The following is a 14884-nucleotide window of genomic DNA, read 5'->3' on the forward strand; positions in this document are numbered from 1 at the left end:
GAAAAGAAGTTGATGTTATTGATTACCAATGTGCTTCATTTATTCATTCTTTTCTCTTCCCCCATAACTAGAAATAATTAAGGACCAGTGCTATGCTCTCTGAATGCTAGCCAAGGCTGCAGGAAATCCCAGGGCCTGGTCGATCTGCCTTGTATTTTTAGCTCTGGCAGATAATTAAATAAACACAAGGCCTGCTTTGCTTTGGTGATACTACTGTGATTGAATATGTCAGGCAGACCCTGAAGATGACAAGTGGGGATTCTATTCTATGCTCTCAGCTATGCAAGTTCCTGTAGGCAGTAGAGCACAAAAAGACATGACCATAAGCTCTTGTGTTCCTCAAACTCTTCCAATGATCAAAACCATAGAAAACACAAAAGAGCATAAAACAGAGCCATCTCTGGTTTTCCACTCTTTTGAGTTTTTAATTTCCTAGTCGTGTTTTTATTTTTGTTCATTTCAAAGATCCTGCTCAGAATTACTCTTTAAAGACCATATTTATGACACACGTTACTGGGTTAGTTCAATTTTTGCCTCCTTATCCACTCGGCCTACCTACTCCTGCTCCTGCTCCTGCCCCTTTCCAGACTGCACAGACTATTAGAAGATCTACTGCTCCTTTGAAGATGCACTCGGAGCACACCCATGGAAGACAAATGCAGAGAATAAAAGGTTTTTAGAGATTCCTCCCAGGGTTTCCCAGCTGGTCAGAAAAACCTGCCAGGGACATTCCGGGTCTGAGGCAAAAACACTCACCTGAATAAAAATCCTGAAGGTCTGAGATACATTAATAAATGAAAAACAACTCTATGGATGTCTTTCACCTAAGAATTGTTCAAGATCCCATCATGTTAGTTTGGGGAAGTTGGTGCCACAACAGAAACCTTATGGATGTCCCTTCTCTTGATAATGATCTTTCAGAATTGCCCTTCAGTCAAAGCACATGATTAGTGTACATTAGGAGATAGAGTCTTCTCTTTCAAATCTGAGGTCTCTTTCTAGAAATGTGCTTTGCCTCCTCTAAACTCAGACAAGTCTGTGTCCATAATGACCGTGTTCCCAAGGAACATTCGCATATTTCATTTTTGAGCTAAATCAGTTGAATTTCTAGAATCCATACCATCATTCTTATGAAGTTCTATCCATTTCCACCGCTTGTGTGTTAGTTTCATTTTGTGAGATGGAAACAGAGTAAAATATGCTCTTGGGTCACTGTAAATACTTTTAAGCATGGGTCCATAAAGACTTTATCAGAAATTTGCCTCAAAGTAATAAAATGCAATGTTTCCATCTTTGCTCCAAAGGAAGATGTCTATTAAAATCCTTTTCCTATCCAATAAATTAATTTGCTTTGGTTCTCCCTTCCAACCACAATAGGCATACATACATATTCAAAACTAAACACTGTTCATATTGTATAAGTTTAAGGAATAATTTATTGGTTAAGGTCTTGATGATTACTCCCTTTACCTTAAGGCAAGAATGATGTCAGAATTCTTTAAAAATTTAAAAACCTACTACAATGTAAGTGCCAGCCTTGACATAGGGTCATGGTGGTTTCCTGCTGTGTCCAGAGTTGTCCCTTTTGTGTTGCTGGATCATAGGTAAGTCTGAGTAGGGAATGGATGGGGATGGGGAGATTCAGGAGGGTGATAGCTTAATGACTATTTACCAATTGCTAAGGAAATACTTAGCAAATGGTATACCTAGGATATCAGTCCCACCTTAAAAAAACAAACAAACAAACAAACAAAAAAAAACAACTCCTTGAAGAGAAATTGTGAAGAACCCTTGACTTGTACATGTTTTTAAGCCTAGTAGACCGAGCTACTTGCACGTAGAGTCTATATGTGTGTTTTCCACCTATTCCCAGTCCCTAGAACAGTAAATGGAAGTTAGTAGGTACTCAATAGGTATTTGTTGACTATTTCTACAAGGTTTTTTTTTTTTTTTTTTTTACCCTTTTTTTTTTTTTAATTGGAGTTCAATTTGCCAACATATAGCATAACACTCAGGGCTCATCCTATCAAGTGCCCCCCTCGATGCCCGTCACCCAGTCACCCCTACCCCCTGCCCACCTCCCTTTCCACCACCCCTTGTTCGTTTCCCAGAGTTAGGATCCTCTCATGTTCTGTCTCCCTTTCTGATATATCCCACTCATTTTTTTCTCCTTTCCCCTTTATTCCCTTTCTACAAGTTTTTGTTGAACACAAAATCAAAGTCCATAAATTTCCTATAGTCTGTACAAATTCCTAGGATATTGTGGCTTTCAGGGAAAGGATCGAAATGGAATGCTAGTGGCCTGATTTGATGATTCATTTCCTAGGCGAGGCTGGCATGGTTTTACCTTTCTCTCATATCTAAAAGTTGTCCCCCCTCATGATGCTTAAGAATCATCTAAATGGCTAATTTTAGGTGTGAACAAATTAAAACTTCTCCTCAAAACTGGCTAAAAAATAAGTGACTGAAAGCTCTGACATATCAGTGGTATTATCTTCACATTTTATATGCATACATGTATAAACTATAAGTTATTGAAAATTATCTATGGAATATATATATATGCAAGCTTACATTTAAGATATGAAATTGTAATAATTTCATGTCTTTATAATGGGATGAAACCTAGAAATCATCTGCTTTTTAAAATAGATATGGACACAAAGGCACAGAATCGGGAGACTTGCTCAAGGAACCGTGTTTGTGTATGAAACAACTGAACTGAGATCCAGAACTCCTGATTCTTGATTCTGAGCCCTTTTTATCACCACGTGCTCTCTTTCTAAATGATCATGGCAGTTTTCTACTCTGCTGAACACTAACACTGTCCTCTGCCATACACATGTATGCAAAGCCAGGTCTTTCCTTTTTGTAAGGAGCAAGGGGAAGGCCAGGGTGATAACCATGCCTGTTGATAATGTTAATATCTTCATTTTAGGTAGCACCTTTCTCCATGATCTTGAAGAGACACATGCACGTGTAATTTAAGGAGAAAAGGTAGGATCAACACAAAGAGGTTTCCTCTATATTAATTCACTTTGTTAGTACACCCCAGAGGCCACTGAATTATCTACTCAGTTTTAAATCACTTCCTTGATTGGGTTCTTGCCATTTCTTTTATAGCTGGACCACTCTATGATCTCAGGCATTAAATCTTCCTCTAGTCTAGACTAATATTTCTTACCCAGAGTTGTGTACTGTTGAATCCTGATTAGATATACGGCAAATGTAGAATCCGGATTCACACAACTAATGAAATGGAAAGAGTTTGTTTTATACTCCAGAAAGCCTAATTTTTGTAAACTTCCAAAAAAAGACTTTGGATATCCATAGTTACTGACAACCAAACCCATTAACCATTTTTTAAAAAATATGGAAAAATATGGCAAAATTGCTAATTTTGCAATGTGAGAATATACAATAAGGGAAGTACCAGACGTGTAACAAATATTAATCCAGAATGGTTGGCCATGGATGGATGATTCTGGAATCTGTATATACAGTCTAATAGTGTGTATGTTAGATTTTTTTTCCAGAGAAAAAGAATTTTTGAATTTGTGTTAGAAAAATTAGGACTTGCTTTATAAAAATTTATTTTCTGATGAGGTGGTCAGAACATGTTTATTTTATAACATGAAGGAAACCTATATAATCTCCCAGTATGTATTGTGAGAACTGATTTTCTCACCTGGGGATCATCCCTCTCTGCAGCCTTTCCCTTGAGTGATTTTGAATTAGTGATGAGAGTCACAGCATTTTAGAACTGGTTGGGACCTCATAAATCACCTGTCTTCTCCTCAGGACCAAATCCCACCTGCAAAGGAAAACTGGAAGATCAAGAGCCGTTTGTTCAGCTACTTAGAAAGTTCTGAGAAAAGGACACTGAATCTTTGATTTGACACAAGGTTTAAGAATCATGATTCTGGGGACCCTGGGGGGCTCAGTTGGTTGAGCATCTGACTCTTGATTTTGGCTCATATCATGATCTCAGGGTCCTGGATCCAGCCCCATGACAGGATCCATGCTCAGTGGGAGTCTGCTTGAGATTCTCTCTCCCTTTCCTTTTACCTCTGCCCCTCTCCTTTTTCCTCTGCCCCTCTACCTCCTCACATGCTTTCTCTGTGTCTCTCACTCTAAAATAAATCTTTTTTCTTTTTTAAAGAAAAGAATCATCATGATTCCTAAACTCTATTTTCCAACAACTATTAATCAGAACTGGCTGGTATAAAGAACACTTTGTATCTCAGAGATTTTAATGAGAAGTATATGTTTTTTCATTAGACATACAATATTAATCAGGTATATTAGGAAATGTTTTAAGAAAATATCTAAAATGTCACAGTGTCAGTATGTAGCAGAACATGCAAAACAATTTTTCTGCCACAGGACTCCCTTTAATAGAACACACACATATGATAATTATTTACACAAATAGAGAACTTACTATGGATGCTAAATGGCTTGCATGGATTAGCTCATCTCCTCAAAAAGAACCCTTTTTTCAATATAATTTTTAAAAAGATTTTATTTATTTGAGAGAGATAGAGAGTGAGCATGGGGAGAGGGATAAGCAGGCTCCTCACTAAGCGTGGAGCCCAACCTCCCAATCCCAAATGGGATCATAATCTAAGCTGAAATTGGACACTTAATCAATTGAGCCACCTAGGTGCCCTAGCACTATTAGAACTTTTATTTTGTAGATGAGTAAATTTAGACTTAGAGAAATTAAGAACTTGCTTATAGGACTGTATTATAATTCAAACTTAAACAGTCTGACCCCAGAGTTTGATCGTTTAACCTGTTCTCCATCTATTCAATAAATGTTCTTGTAGGCTCAGCTCATTCATTTCTTTCAATCCAAGGTTCAGACTCATTTCCAATTTTTTTTTAATTTTTAAAAATTTATTTATGATAGTCACAGAGAGAGAGAGAGAGAGAGAGAGAGAGAGAGGCAGAGACACAGGCAGAGGAAGAAGCAGGCTCCATGCACCGGGAGCCCGACGTCGGATTCGATCCCGGGTCTCCAGAATCGCGCCCTGGGCCAAAGGCAGGCGCTAAACCGCTGTGCCACCCAGGGATCCTTCATTTCCAATTTTTGATAAAGAGAATAACCAGTTTCAACTCAGAATCACAGAGGACCTTCGAAGGGTATACAGCCTTTGCTCTGAATGCCAGACCTACCTTGGCCTATCCTGTGCCAGCCTATATGAGTTCAACTTCTGTACCTTCCGACAATAATCAGTCCTAGGTTAGTGCTGATGCCTTCCCTATGCTGCTTGGGGATGGCATCTATTACTCTTTGCTTTGTTATGGATGTGCATTCCCACTAACTATCTGGTTTTGTGGCTGAAACTTCACTTCCTTAAGAAATGTTTGTAAGGTTTCTAATGGGCTGTCTCGAGCTCACACTGTCATGGGGATCTGTTCTGATTTGTTTACTTTTCTTGGGTTTTTGTTTTTTCCAATCTAGGTGATATGATCTGGAGGTAATGTATCCTGCTCTCCAGCTGCCCAAATTTAATTTTAAAGTCCTTCCTATTTACAGTGGAGGTGTTCTATTTCAATTCTGTTCATAAAATGAACAAAGTTAACAAGATGTGTCTGAGATAAACAATCTTACAGAGATCAAATTTCTGAAGCACATGTAGCACTTTCTGTCCAATTCCACCAAAGAATGTAAGAACTTAGCTCCAATGTCTCTTAATATGTAATAAGGTACATATTAAAATATGTGGGTGGGAAGTGGATAGGAAACAGTGGATGGAAGAGATAGACAAGTACAATAATTGCCTTGACTTCAATTAGCTGAGAGAGAATTTCTTCCCTAGGCTCTTCTGTCATGATTCTATACATGTGGCACACAGGTCTATGCGGAAGTAAAGGAAAAGTGGTGACAGAAGAAATTTTCCTGGATTGGGAAAAGCATCTTAAGTGTTTTAGAGCCGATTAATAAGAAGGGCCATAGATTTTTAATGACTTAAGAAATACAGACCCATCACAGACCAATGGATGAAAGCCAATCCTTAGCTGGAAGGAGGATTATGTTTAAAAAATGATCAGATGTCTTTGATCTTTTTTATTAACAAGGCTAAAAGTAGATAAGTCTATAATGGATGGATAACAAAGAGGAGAGATTTTATGGTAATTTGTTGAATATGGTTTATTCTTTATTCTTTTTATGCTCCATTCCACTTGGGACATGACACAAAAAAATGAGTTTTAGCCTTATAGAATTAAAAAAAAATGCTTTCACGAAAACAAATGAATATTAAGATACCTCTGCTTTATTTTCTTTTTTAATTAAGCACAATGGAAACTTTAGTCATGAGCCACTCCACTCTGTCTCATTAAAGCTTGTTACTCACAGGCTTTCATATTGGGTCCCATAATGGGAAAGTGTTTGCTGGGGCATGGGGGAGAGATTGTTGCTAAGCTGCTAATGACACCATATGTGTCCAAATCTACATTCTTATTGCTCCTGTGGGCCTGCAATATTATATCCACTTCTGCTATGCAATATACATGAAGGCATCTCTGAAGTAATTGTTATACAGAAAGGCAGCGATTGGGTATTTCTAGGAAAAATCTTTGTGTAGTAAAGGAGCACCTACTGTGTACTATAAATGGGATGAAAATGGGGTTTTAATATTAAAACTACCTGGTAGAATTAGCAAGCAGTAGTAAACTCCATGACAGCTTAAGAATGCACTGTGCTAGCATGTTATCCTGCTGGTGCCATTTTTCTTTTGCCATGTAGAGTTTATGCTACAATTAAGCACTTGGGCAGTGCAGCTGGCTCTAAAATATGAACTTATCCAACACAAAGTTTAGTCAACTTAGTCAAGTGTATGTACTCCGGAATCTTTTGCCCACAGAAAGGAAAGGATGGGTTTTATTTTGGGAAAAGGGAAACCCACCCTTTGTGATCCTATATATAAAAAGCAGGCATTCTGTAAACCACTAGCAAAAGAGTTGTTTTAGATGCACTGATATAACCCAGAATGAAAATTCTCTTCTTTAGTGCCCTAGGAAAGACAGGGAAGGGACCCAGGTAATTACTGTAATGGATAACAATGAAGCTCAGAATGGTCCAGGAGAAAATGCTTACCAAGGCAGCCTTTAGTTTGATGTGATTACAGGCTCACCTTTTCAGGTGCTTCCTTTAGGTCATTTTAGTAGATCATTCAATAGACAATGTGGTTAGATTATTAGGTGTAGCTTGGGGATGTTTATTTGAACCTGCTATTGTATAGATACGCCTTTACCCTTGATTTAGTTTCCAAACTGTCTATTCGAAACTTTTCTTATCAATATACCCATCAGAAACGAAAACAAACCAGCATTCAACTGATATTTTGGTTTTTGAACTGTCAATGTTAAACTGACCTATCTTACATCTTGACAAGAAGGACGGATTAGCTATCAGTTCGCTCAGCCTTAAAGATTTCCTCTCTTTTTCAGACCCCTGTAGCATTTCTCTGGCTTCAGCCTCATGACACATCTAGGCACTAATCTCCTCTGAAGCAGACTGATTTAATCTTCTCAAGCCACAGCCCTTAGTTTTTCTATCTGCTAGAATAGAGGGAGAGGGACAGGAAGAGGCTTCTCTTATTTCTCAGGTTCAAGCTAAACACCCTACCAATTTCACCCTTCTGTTACTGTCAATGAGGCATACACCTGTGATTGACCTCTGGCTGCGATCCTCAGAGCATGGAAGCCACTAAGTTCAGCAAGTAGAAAGGGCATTGGTCAGAAAACCACTCGATGTTGGTGTTTAAGCTTAGGAAAGTTTCTTGACAATCATATCACATAATTATCTTTCTGGGAGAGAAATGTTCTAGCATAAAAGCACTGGATGTTTAGTTTAACTTTTAATTTGGATCCTTGGACTGTTATTGGCAAAGATTGCCTAATCTTACTCTCACTAGTCTTGAGGCATTTATGTTCTTATGGAGAGCATTTAGGTGTGGCCATCTGTGATAGCATAACACTAAGGTTCTGTGCACCAGTCACAACTGACCAAGCAACAATCACACCCAAATATTAAAGTGATCATTCAGAGCTGGCAGCTCCATCTCTAGGAGTAATGCAGCCCTCAGGGACAACCAAAGAAATCCAGATACTCCGCTGAAAGCTAAATGAAATCTAAGAATTGTAGGTCATCCGAGAGTCAAGCACTGCCATTGTTAAAACTCCAAGAGAAGTCGGGAACTGAGAAATTGCTTTAGGGTTGTGTTTGGCATAAAAGGGAAAAAATAGGATGAAGGAAATTCCCCAATTATAACATGACCTAGATCCTTCGCAAAGCTACTGCTCCATAAAGCTATTGCCCAATGCTATTTTAATCAAACCCGGCCTCCATTGCTGAAACAGCTAGTTTTACCAAGAGCGGTTTGGCAGGGTACCAGTGACACGTGCGGTGATGTTGGCATCATTTAGCTAGACTGCTGTTCATTGCTTCCTGCAGAGATGGTAAAATGTAATACAGTTTTGTTGACACTGGTAGCCATTCTCTGTCTAAAAGGGCAGAATGTGTCCTGGTGTTGGGCTCTTATAAACACACCCCTTTCCCATTGATGTAAAAATAGATCTCATTCACCTCTCTGATTTCAGAGGCTTCACTCTTTGTCCCTCAAAAAGCTCAGTCATTGTAGCCATCAAGAGTCCCTGATCATATTTGACAGACATCTCAATATGCATACGATGGAGGCCAGAGGTTGCCAGAAAACCATGCTTCAGTCGACAAGAGGAATGAATAGAGTAGAAAGGCTTACACAGCATTTTAAACTCATGGAGGGATTTCTCCAAACCTCTTGTCTTCCTAGCAATTTTATTTCTGCTATAGGAAAATGGAAATAGAAAATCCACTAAGTGACACATGTATGACTAAAAGAAGACATGGCCAATGTCCAGAGAGAGGTTTATTCAGTAAACTAACAACTGCTTCAAACAATTGCCTGAACTACGGCCATGACAGGCTCTAAGAAAGAATGGAGTCTTGGAACTCCACAAGTATGTACACATCTGTGGGGATTAATTTTACCTATCAATTTGACTGGGCCATCGGATGCCCAAGTATGTGATCAAAAATCATTCTGTGAGAGTGTTTTCAGATGAGACCAATGTTTAAATTTGCAGAATGCCTTCATGATGTGGGTGGGCCTCATCCAAGTACAGTTTAAGGTATAACCCTACCCTGAGTGAATTCTCCTGCCTAACAGTCTTTGAGATATTTGACTCTAAAGATATCTAAAGAATTGCTAGCTTTCATACTCACATGAGCCATTTCTTTATTATATATATATATATATATATATATATATATATATATATATATAAAGGAATACACACACCCATAAAATTTACATATTATATATATTGGAAAAAGAAGGCATTTGGAGGGAAGCTAATGGTTGGACTATTAGAGAGCATGGCCCTGTCATCACAGACACTGGGGGTGAGTTGTCTTCTGATAGAGTCCCTTGCAGTATATCTGACATATGTAGGGTCCTCAGTACTTGGATGGAGAAAAATAAAGGCACTATGGGCATCATAGTGGTCATTTCAAAGTATTAACCATTTTAATTAATGTTTTAACCTCCTGGGTTTATTGTGAAAATACAACAGTATGTTTGAATATGCTTGCTTTGAAATCTACTCAGTCAGACCAGTGCAGAAAAATAAATCCAAATTAGACATTCCCTTTATACTGTCATTTTCCCAAATAAAAAATGACACATTCTCCTGAAAAGATGACAAACTATTGAGCTATATTATTTTTTGCTGGCTATTTTCCAAGAAGGCTACTTGGTTTTAGAGAGAATCTTAGGTTTTTTTTTAAGGACCTAAGCAAAATCAGTATATCTAAGCTCATCTGAGTAGGCAAGTGAAGAAGGGATTACTATTTACTAAGCAACCATTCTGTACCATGAAATATTCACATATATTCTTTTATCAGTTAGTCTTGCCAGTAACCAGGTTTTTGGTACTTACAAGGGAATTAAGGAGTTAGGTGACGGGTCCAGGTCACAAAGCTAGGAAGGGACAGCACCAAGTTAAAACCTGTCTATGTGATGCTTTGATCTTCCCATACTTTCTTACCCAGGCAGACTATCACCTAGAGATGGTAACAGTATAAATCCAGGAATAAAGTAGAGGCTTGGGAGTTTTGAACTGGACACTGTATTTTGATACAAAACCACCCATCTCCTCAAGTGTCATTTTCCCCCTAATTTATAAGGTGAGAGTCACAATACATGTCCTGTGCCACAGAACCATGGTCTCTGGAGATTATTAAAATCTAAATATATCTTTTATATATATATATATATATATTTATAAAATACAAAATTTATAAAATATAAAATTTGTGTGTGTATATATTATATATACATTATATATAATATATATATGTAATACATATATATTATAATGCTTTATAGTGCTGTGAAATTCTTGGAAGAAATAAAAGCATATGGTCATCTGTAACAGAATGTCACCAAGCTTTAAAATGGTGGCTAGTAAAAGAACTGCCAACTTAAAATTCAATGTTAACCACTTTCTTAAACTTTTAAAATAGATTAATAAGTACGCACCTTTAAGGAAGTTACAGTGATACAATATTTAAGGTGATCCTAATGTCACTAAAAATGTACTTGACTACTTTTTACTCATCTTACTCCTTTTGTTTTTGCTCTTGGTGCACAATTTTGCTTTCTCCTAACGTACGCAAGCAAATGGATGGTCACGACGTTTCTTTTCATGCTGTGGACAAACACTGAAGATGTTAAACAGAAGGTGTTACCTAGAATGCAGAGACCATCTGTACAGTTTTCAGATTCCTGGCTCAGCCCTTCACAGAATTTGCCCCCGTTCCTTGGGGGTGGCGCTGTGCACTCCCGAATCCGCAAATGCTCGCACTCTGGACTGCAGACGGACCATTCGCTCCACACTTCCCAGCTCCCATCCACTTTAAGGGAAACAAAAGGAACCACCATTAGAATGAATCTGGTGGCTGTCAAGAGACTCACCCCAGGGCTGCTGTTGTTCTTACAGCTGGATTTTAAAGAAATCACCACTACCGCGCACACACACACACACACACACGCACACACAAAACAAACAGAAAACACCAAAATAATTTCTGTTTATCTTCTCTCCATGGTTTCTTTCCTCAAGACAGAGGGTAATATAAGCAGTGGTGTAATTCTCTGGCTATTTCAGGAGGAGATCAGTTACTGAATTTAGGCAAGAATTCGCTTTATCAGTGCCCTTGGGGTGGCTAATAATGTCATTACCCATTCTTTCCCAGTCTTTCATGCCCAAGTGCATCTTAGATGGACAGACACAGTATGCGTGGTAACCACTGGTAATCGCCACTTCCTTGTGGGTTGACAGTTTAGAACGGAGAGTAGAATGAACTATCTTTAAGCCCTAAAAGCCCTAAACAATAAAAAGTTAAACCTATATATATTGGTGGTATTAAAGTAAAACAGGTCGGTCAAACCCCAAGATACCAGGACTTACATAAATAGAATTTTGCGGGTCACGGATTGCTTCTGTATGTAGAAATGAACAAACGGATTTTAATTCCACTAAAAATTGACCCTAGAGATTATGGCAGCTATTGGAGGCAATTGTCCCATTACCTCTTAGGAATAGGCCAACTACGCTTATGTGGGTTAAGATAGATCGTCCAATTTTTAATCTAGAGCAATTAGTCAAGAATTGGGTAACATAAAAAATACTGAATTTGAAGGAAAAATTTTGAGTACTTGTCTTGGTTGTGTTCACATAGTGGCTCCTGAGCAATCCCTTAGCCCGACTTTACTATTTTTGTCAACGGGGAGATAATAAAACTCACAACACAGAGTTAAAGGACATGATATTTATAAAAGTATCTTGCACAGTATCTGGCACATAGTAAGCACTCAATAAATAAATGTTTACTGAATACGAGTTTAGAATTAAACTCTGAGAATAAGCTGCTGGTGAGAGCCTCAGCTTCGCTCTGAGCACTCTGATCTGAAACTTTAAAGAACACAGAGGCTCTAGTCCAGTGTCCTTGGGGTTAATGTTTTATAATGCATGTGAGACCCAGGATCAATTTATTTCTCAGTGGGAGGATATGCTTTCCATAAAGAAAGTCATCTTCCATCTCATCTATTCCTCATTGTAGAAATTGGATTAGAGCCAGTAAGAGATGAACAAAAGAGCTTATAAGAGCCATATTTGGTAAATGAAGCCTCTATTCAGAAAGGAAGGCAAACAGACCAAATATAAAATAGAAACTGCTGTGATACTGTACAATCTCTGCCAATTGCATTGGAAATAAATACAAAAATAATAAGGCTAGTTGGATTGGAAGTGATAAAAAAAAGAGTCAAAGTTTTGCTACCTGTTTTGTGCTCACAGATGACTCAATCCCTGTTACTGTATAAGTAAATGCCACCAAATGGGAGAACCCAAGGAGAGAAGGGAGGGCTTGGCCCAACCAAACATGGGTAATACAGAAATACTTCAAAGCATTTGGCTTGTTGATGGCAAGTGTCCAGCATCACGGAAGTATTAAAAAAATGTATATATATATATATTTAAGCCAATGGAGGTATCTCACCCACATTCTTGCTATCATAGTGAGTTTCACATTAGCTCTTTGGACAAAGGCTGCATTCTGAGAATGTGGGAGAGGATAACTTTGGGAAGGGAGGTTACATTCAATGCTTCCCACCAGTGTGCTAGTGTTGGTGGATCAGAAGGGAAAAGGGAATCTACACATATCTCACCAGGACAAAGAGAAGTGCAGGTTATTTTCTGCACTGACATTCCCTCACAAAAGGCCCCACCATTGAGAGGAGCTGGGTTGGTGCAGGTCCGGGAACGTTTCTGCCATCCTCTACCACAGCGAACATTGCAGGCTGACCACTCTGTCCAGGAAGACCAGCCTCCATTCACTGAGAGAGAAAAATGGGGAGGGGAGAAAGAAAGGAGAGAGGTTTTTACTGATTGCCTACTATGTGCAAGCCACTGTGCCAAGTGTTGTGAGTTTGGCATCCAGGGACCAAGGGGCCCTGGGACCCACATTGGCTGCTCCGTCATGAGGCCACAGTGGGGCTCACCTCACCTCTGTCCCTCAGTCTACTCATCTGGTGTGAGAGGGACCCAGAGAATTTCCTCTGTGGGGAAATTATGAAAAATAGGAAGAATTCATCAACACATCACTAAAGCACTTGAAAATTTGCAGTACAGAAAGGAAATACCATCATTTGAATTTCTATTACTTTAAGTGCTTCAAAAATAAATCCCAGGGCTCTTCTATTGTGGAAGGGAATGCCTTTACATAAATAGCCAGGAAGTTCTTTTATATAATACCTGAGATATTCAGTAAAGAGTAATGTTTGTGTTTGGTGGATTTCCTATGCCAGGAGAAGTGGCCACAGCAGGTCCAGAGAAGATGGGGGTGGAAGACGGATCAGGGAGGAGTGGGAAACAGAAGTTGCCCACTTTGTTTCTTTTCAAATATAACACAACAGGAGGAAATGACAGACTTTTAAAATTATTTTTAAAAGAGGGATTGGAAATGTTCCTAAGTCCAGTACTGGAGGGAAGAGCCAGCACATCAATAGCAATAGGGATGTGTTCTCACCTACCAAATGGGAGAGGCAGGAGAGAGCACAGTAGTGAAGGACTCCTAAAGTGGCTTTTGGCTGGAAACAATGGAAGTTTTAATGAAATACACATCCATCTACTTCTCTGCTTTCCGTCCTCTATATCTATTCCTGGCCTTTGGGCTGGTCTTACCATAAACCACTACTGTGGCTGACAGGCTCCTCCTCTTGGCCACGATGTTGGCTGCCATACAGGTGTAATTGCCTGAGTCCGAGAGCCGTGCCTGTCTGATGATGAGGTTGTGGTCAGCCCTGGTGTCAATGTTCTCATCTTGCTCAGAGTCAATGGGTTCCTCATTTTTCAGCCATTCCACCTACAAGGAGAAGGGAATGTTTACTTTACTGGTCATTTAAGAAAAAAAAAAAGCCCTCTTTTCTGGAATTGCTAGATGAGCACTTCTGGCATGGGGGAGATAGACATTCGTAACATACAGATCAACAGCAATGATTTTACCATATCCCATCTCTTTTATTTAGCATATTCAGGAAATTAGCACTCAATAAACTGGAGGCAGGAAAAGAACACAAATACGTACTGACTTTGACCCACTTTTAAAAAATGCAGTGGAAGAGAGAAAAGGGGGTCACAATTAGGTCATTTCATTTTTTAATTTTATTTATTTATTTATTTATTTATTTATTTATTTATTTATGTATTTATTTATTTATTTATGATAGTCACAGAGAGAGAGAGAGAGAGAGAGAGGCAGAGACACAGGCAGAGGGAGAAGCAGGCTCCATGCACCGGGAGCCCAACGTGGGATTCAATCCCGGTCTCCAGGATCGCGCCCTGGGCCAAAGGCAGGCGCCAAACCGCTGCGCCACCCAGGGATCCCAGGTCATTTCATTTTATTTCATTTTATTGTGACTCTGATGATGAGGACTGTGTTTCCATGACAAGTCCAAAATGGAGCTCAGAAAATCAACACATATATGCAGAACTTTGTGATGAGAGGATATTTATGTTGTCAGACAAGGTTTCATGTCAATGTGTGCATTTAAACAAATTTTAAGAAAGGTGTGATGGGGCGCATGGGTGGCTCAGTTGATTAAGCATCGAACTCTTGGTTTCAGCTCAGGTCATGATCTCAGGGTCCTGGAACTGAGCCTAGTCTTCAGCTCTGTGCTCAGCAGGGGAAGTCCTCCCCTGTCACTGCCTCTCCCCCTGCTTGCACTCTCTCTAAAATAAATATAGTTTTTTTTAAAGGTGTGATAAT

The 14884-nt window shown here is 39.1% G+C and overlaps 1 protein-coding gene across 9 annotated transcripts in view; it reads right to left on the minus strand.

The window, feature by feature from the left end:
* The window catches only part of UNC5D (unc-5 netrin receptor D), a 534099-nt gene that overhangs the window by 90157 nt on the left and 429058 nt on the right, over positions 1-14884 (minus strand). For 6 of the 9 annotated variants that reach the window (XM_072763531.1, XM_072763538.1, XM_072763534.1 and 3 more), the window contains exons 5-7: positions 13801-13981; positions 12786-12953; positions 10805-10969 (exon numbers count right to left, since the gene is read on the minus strand). In XM_072763531.1, coding sequence (XP_072619632.1) covers positions 10805-10969; positions 12786-12953; positions 13801-13981 — 514 coding nt within the window. The remainder of the gene's footprint in view (positions 1-10804; positions 10970-12785; positions 12954-13800; positions 13982-14884) is intronic. The other 3 variants (XM_072763536.1, XM_072763537.1, XM_072763535.1) reach the window with 1 other exon arrangement.

Source organism: Vulpes vulpes, chromosome 7 (assembly GCF_048418805.1).
Source record: "Vulpes vulpes isolate BD-2025 chromosome 7, VulVul3, whole genome shotgun sequence".
Lineage (NCBI taxonomy): Eukaryota > Metazoa > Chordata > Mammalia > Carnivora > Canidae > Vulpes > Vulpes vulpes.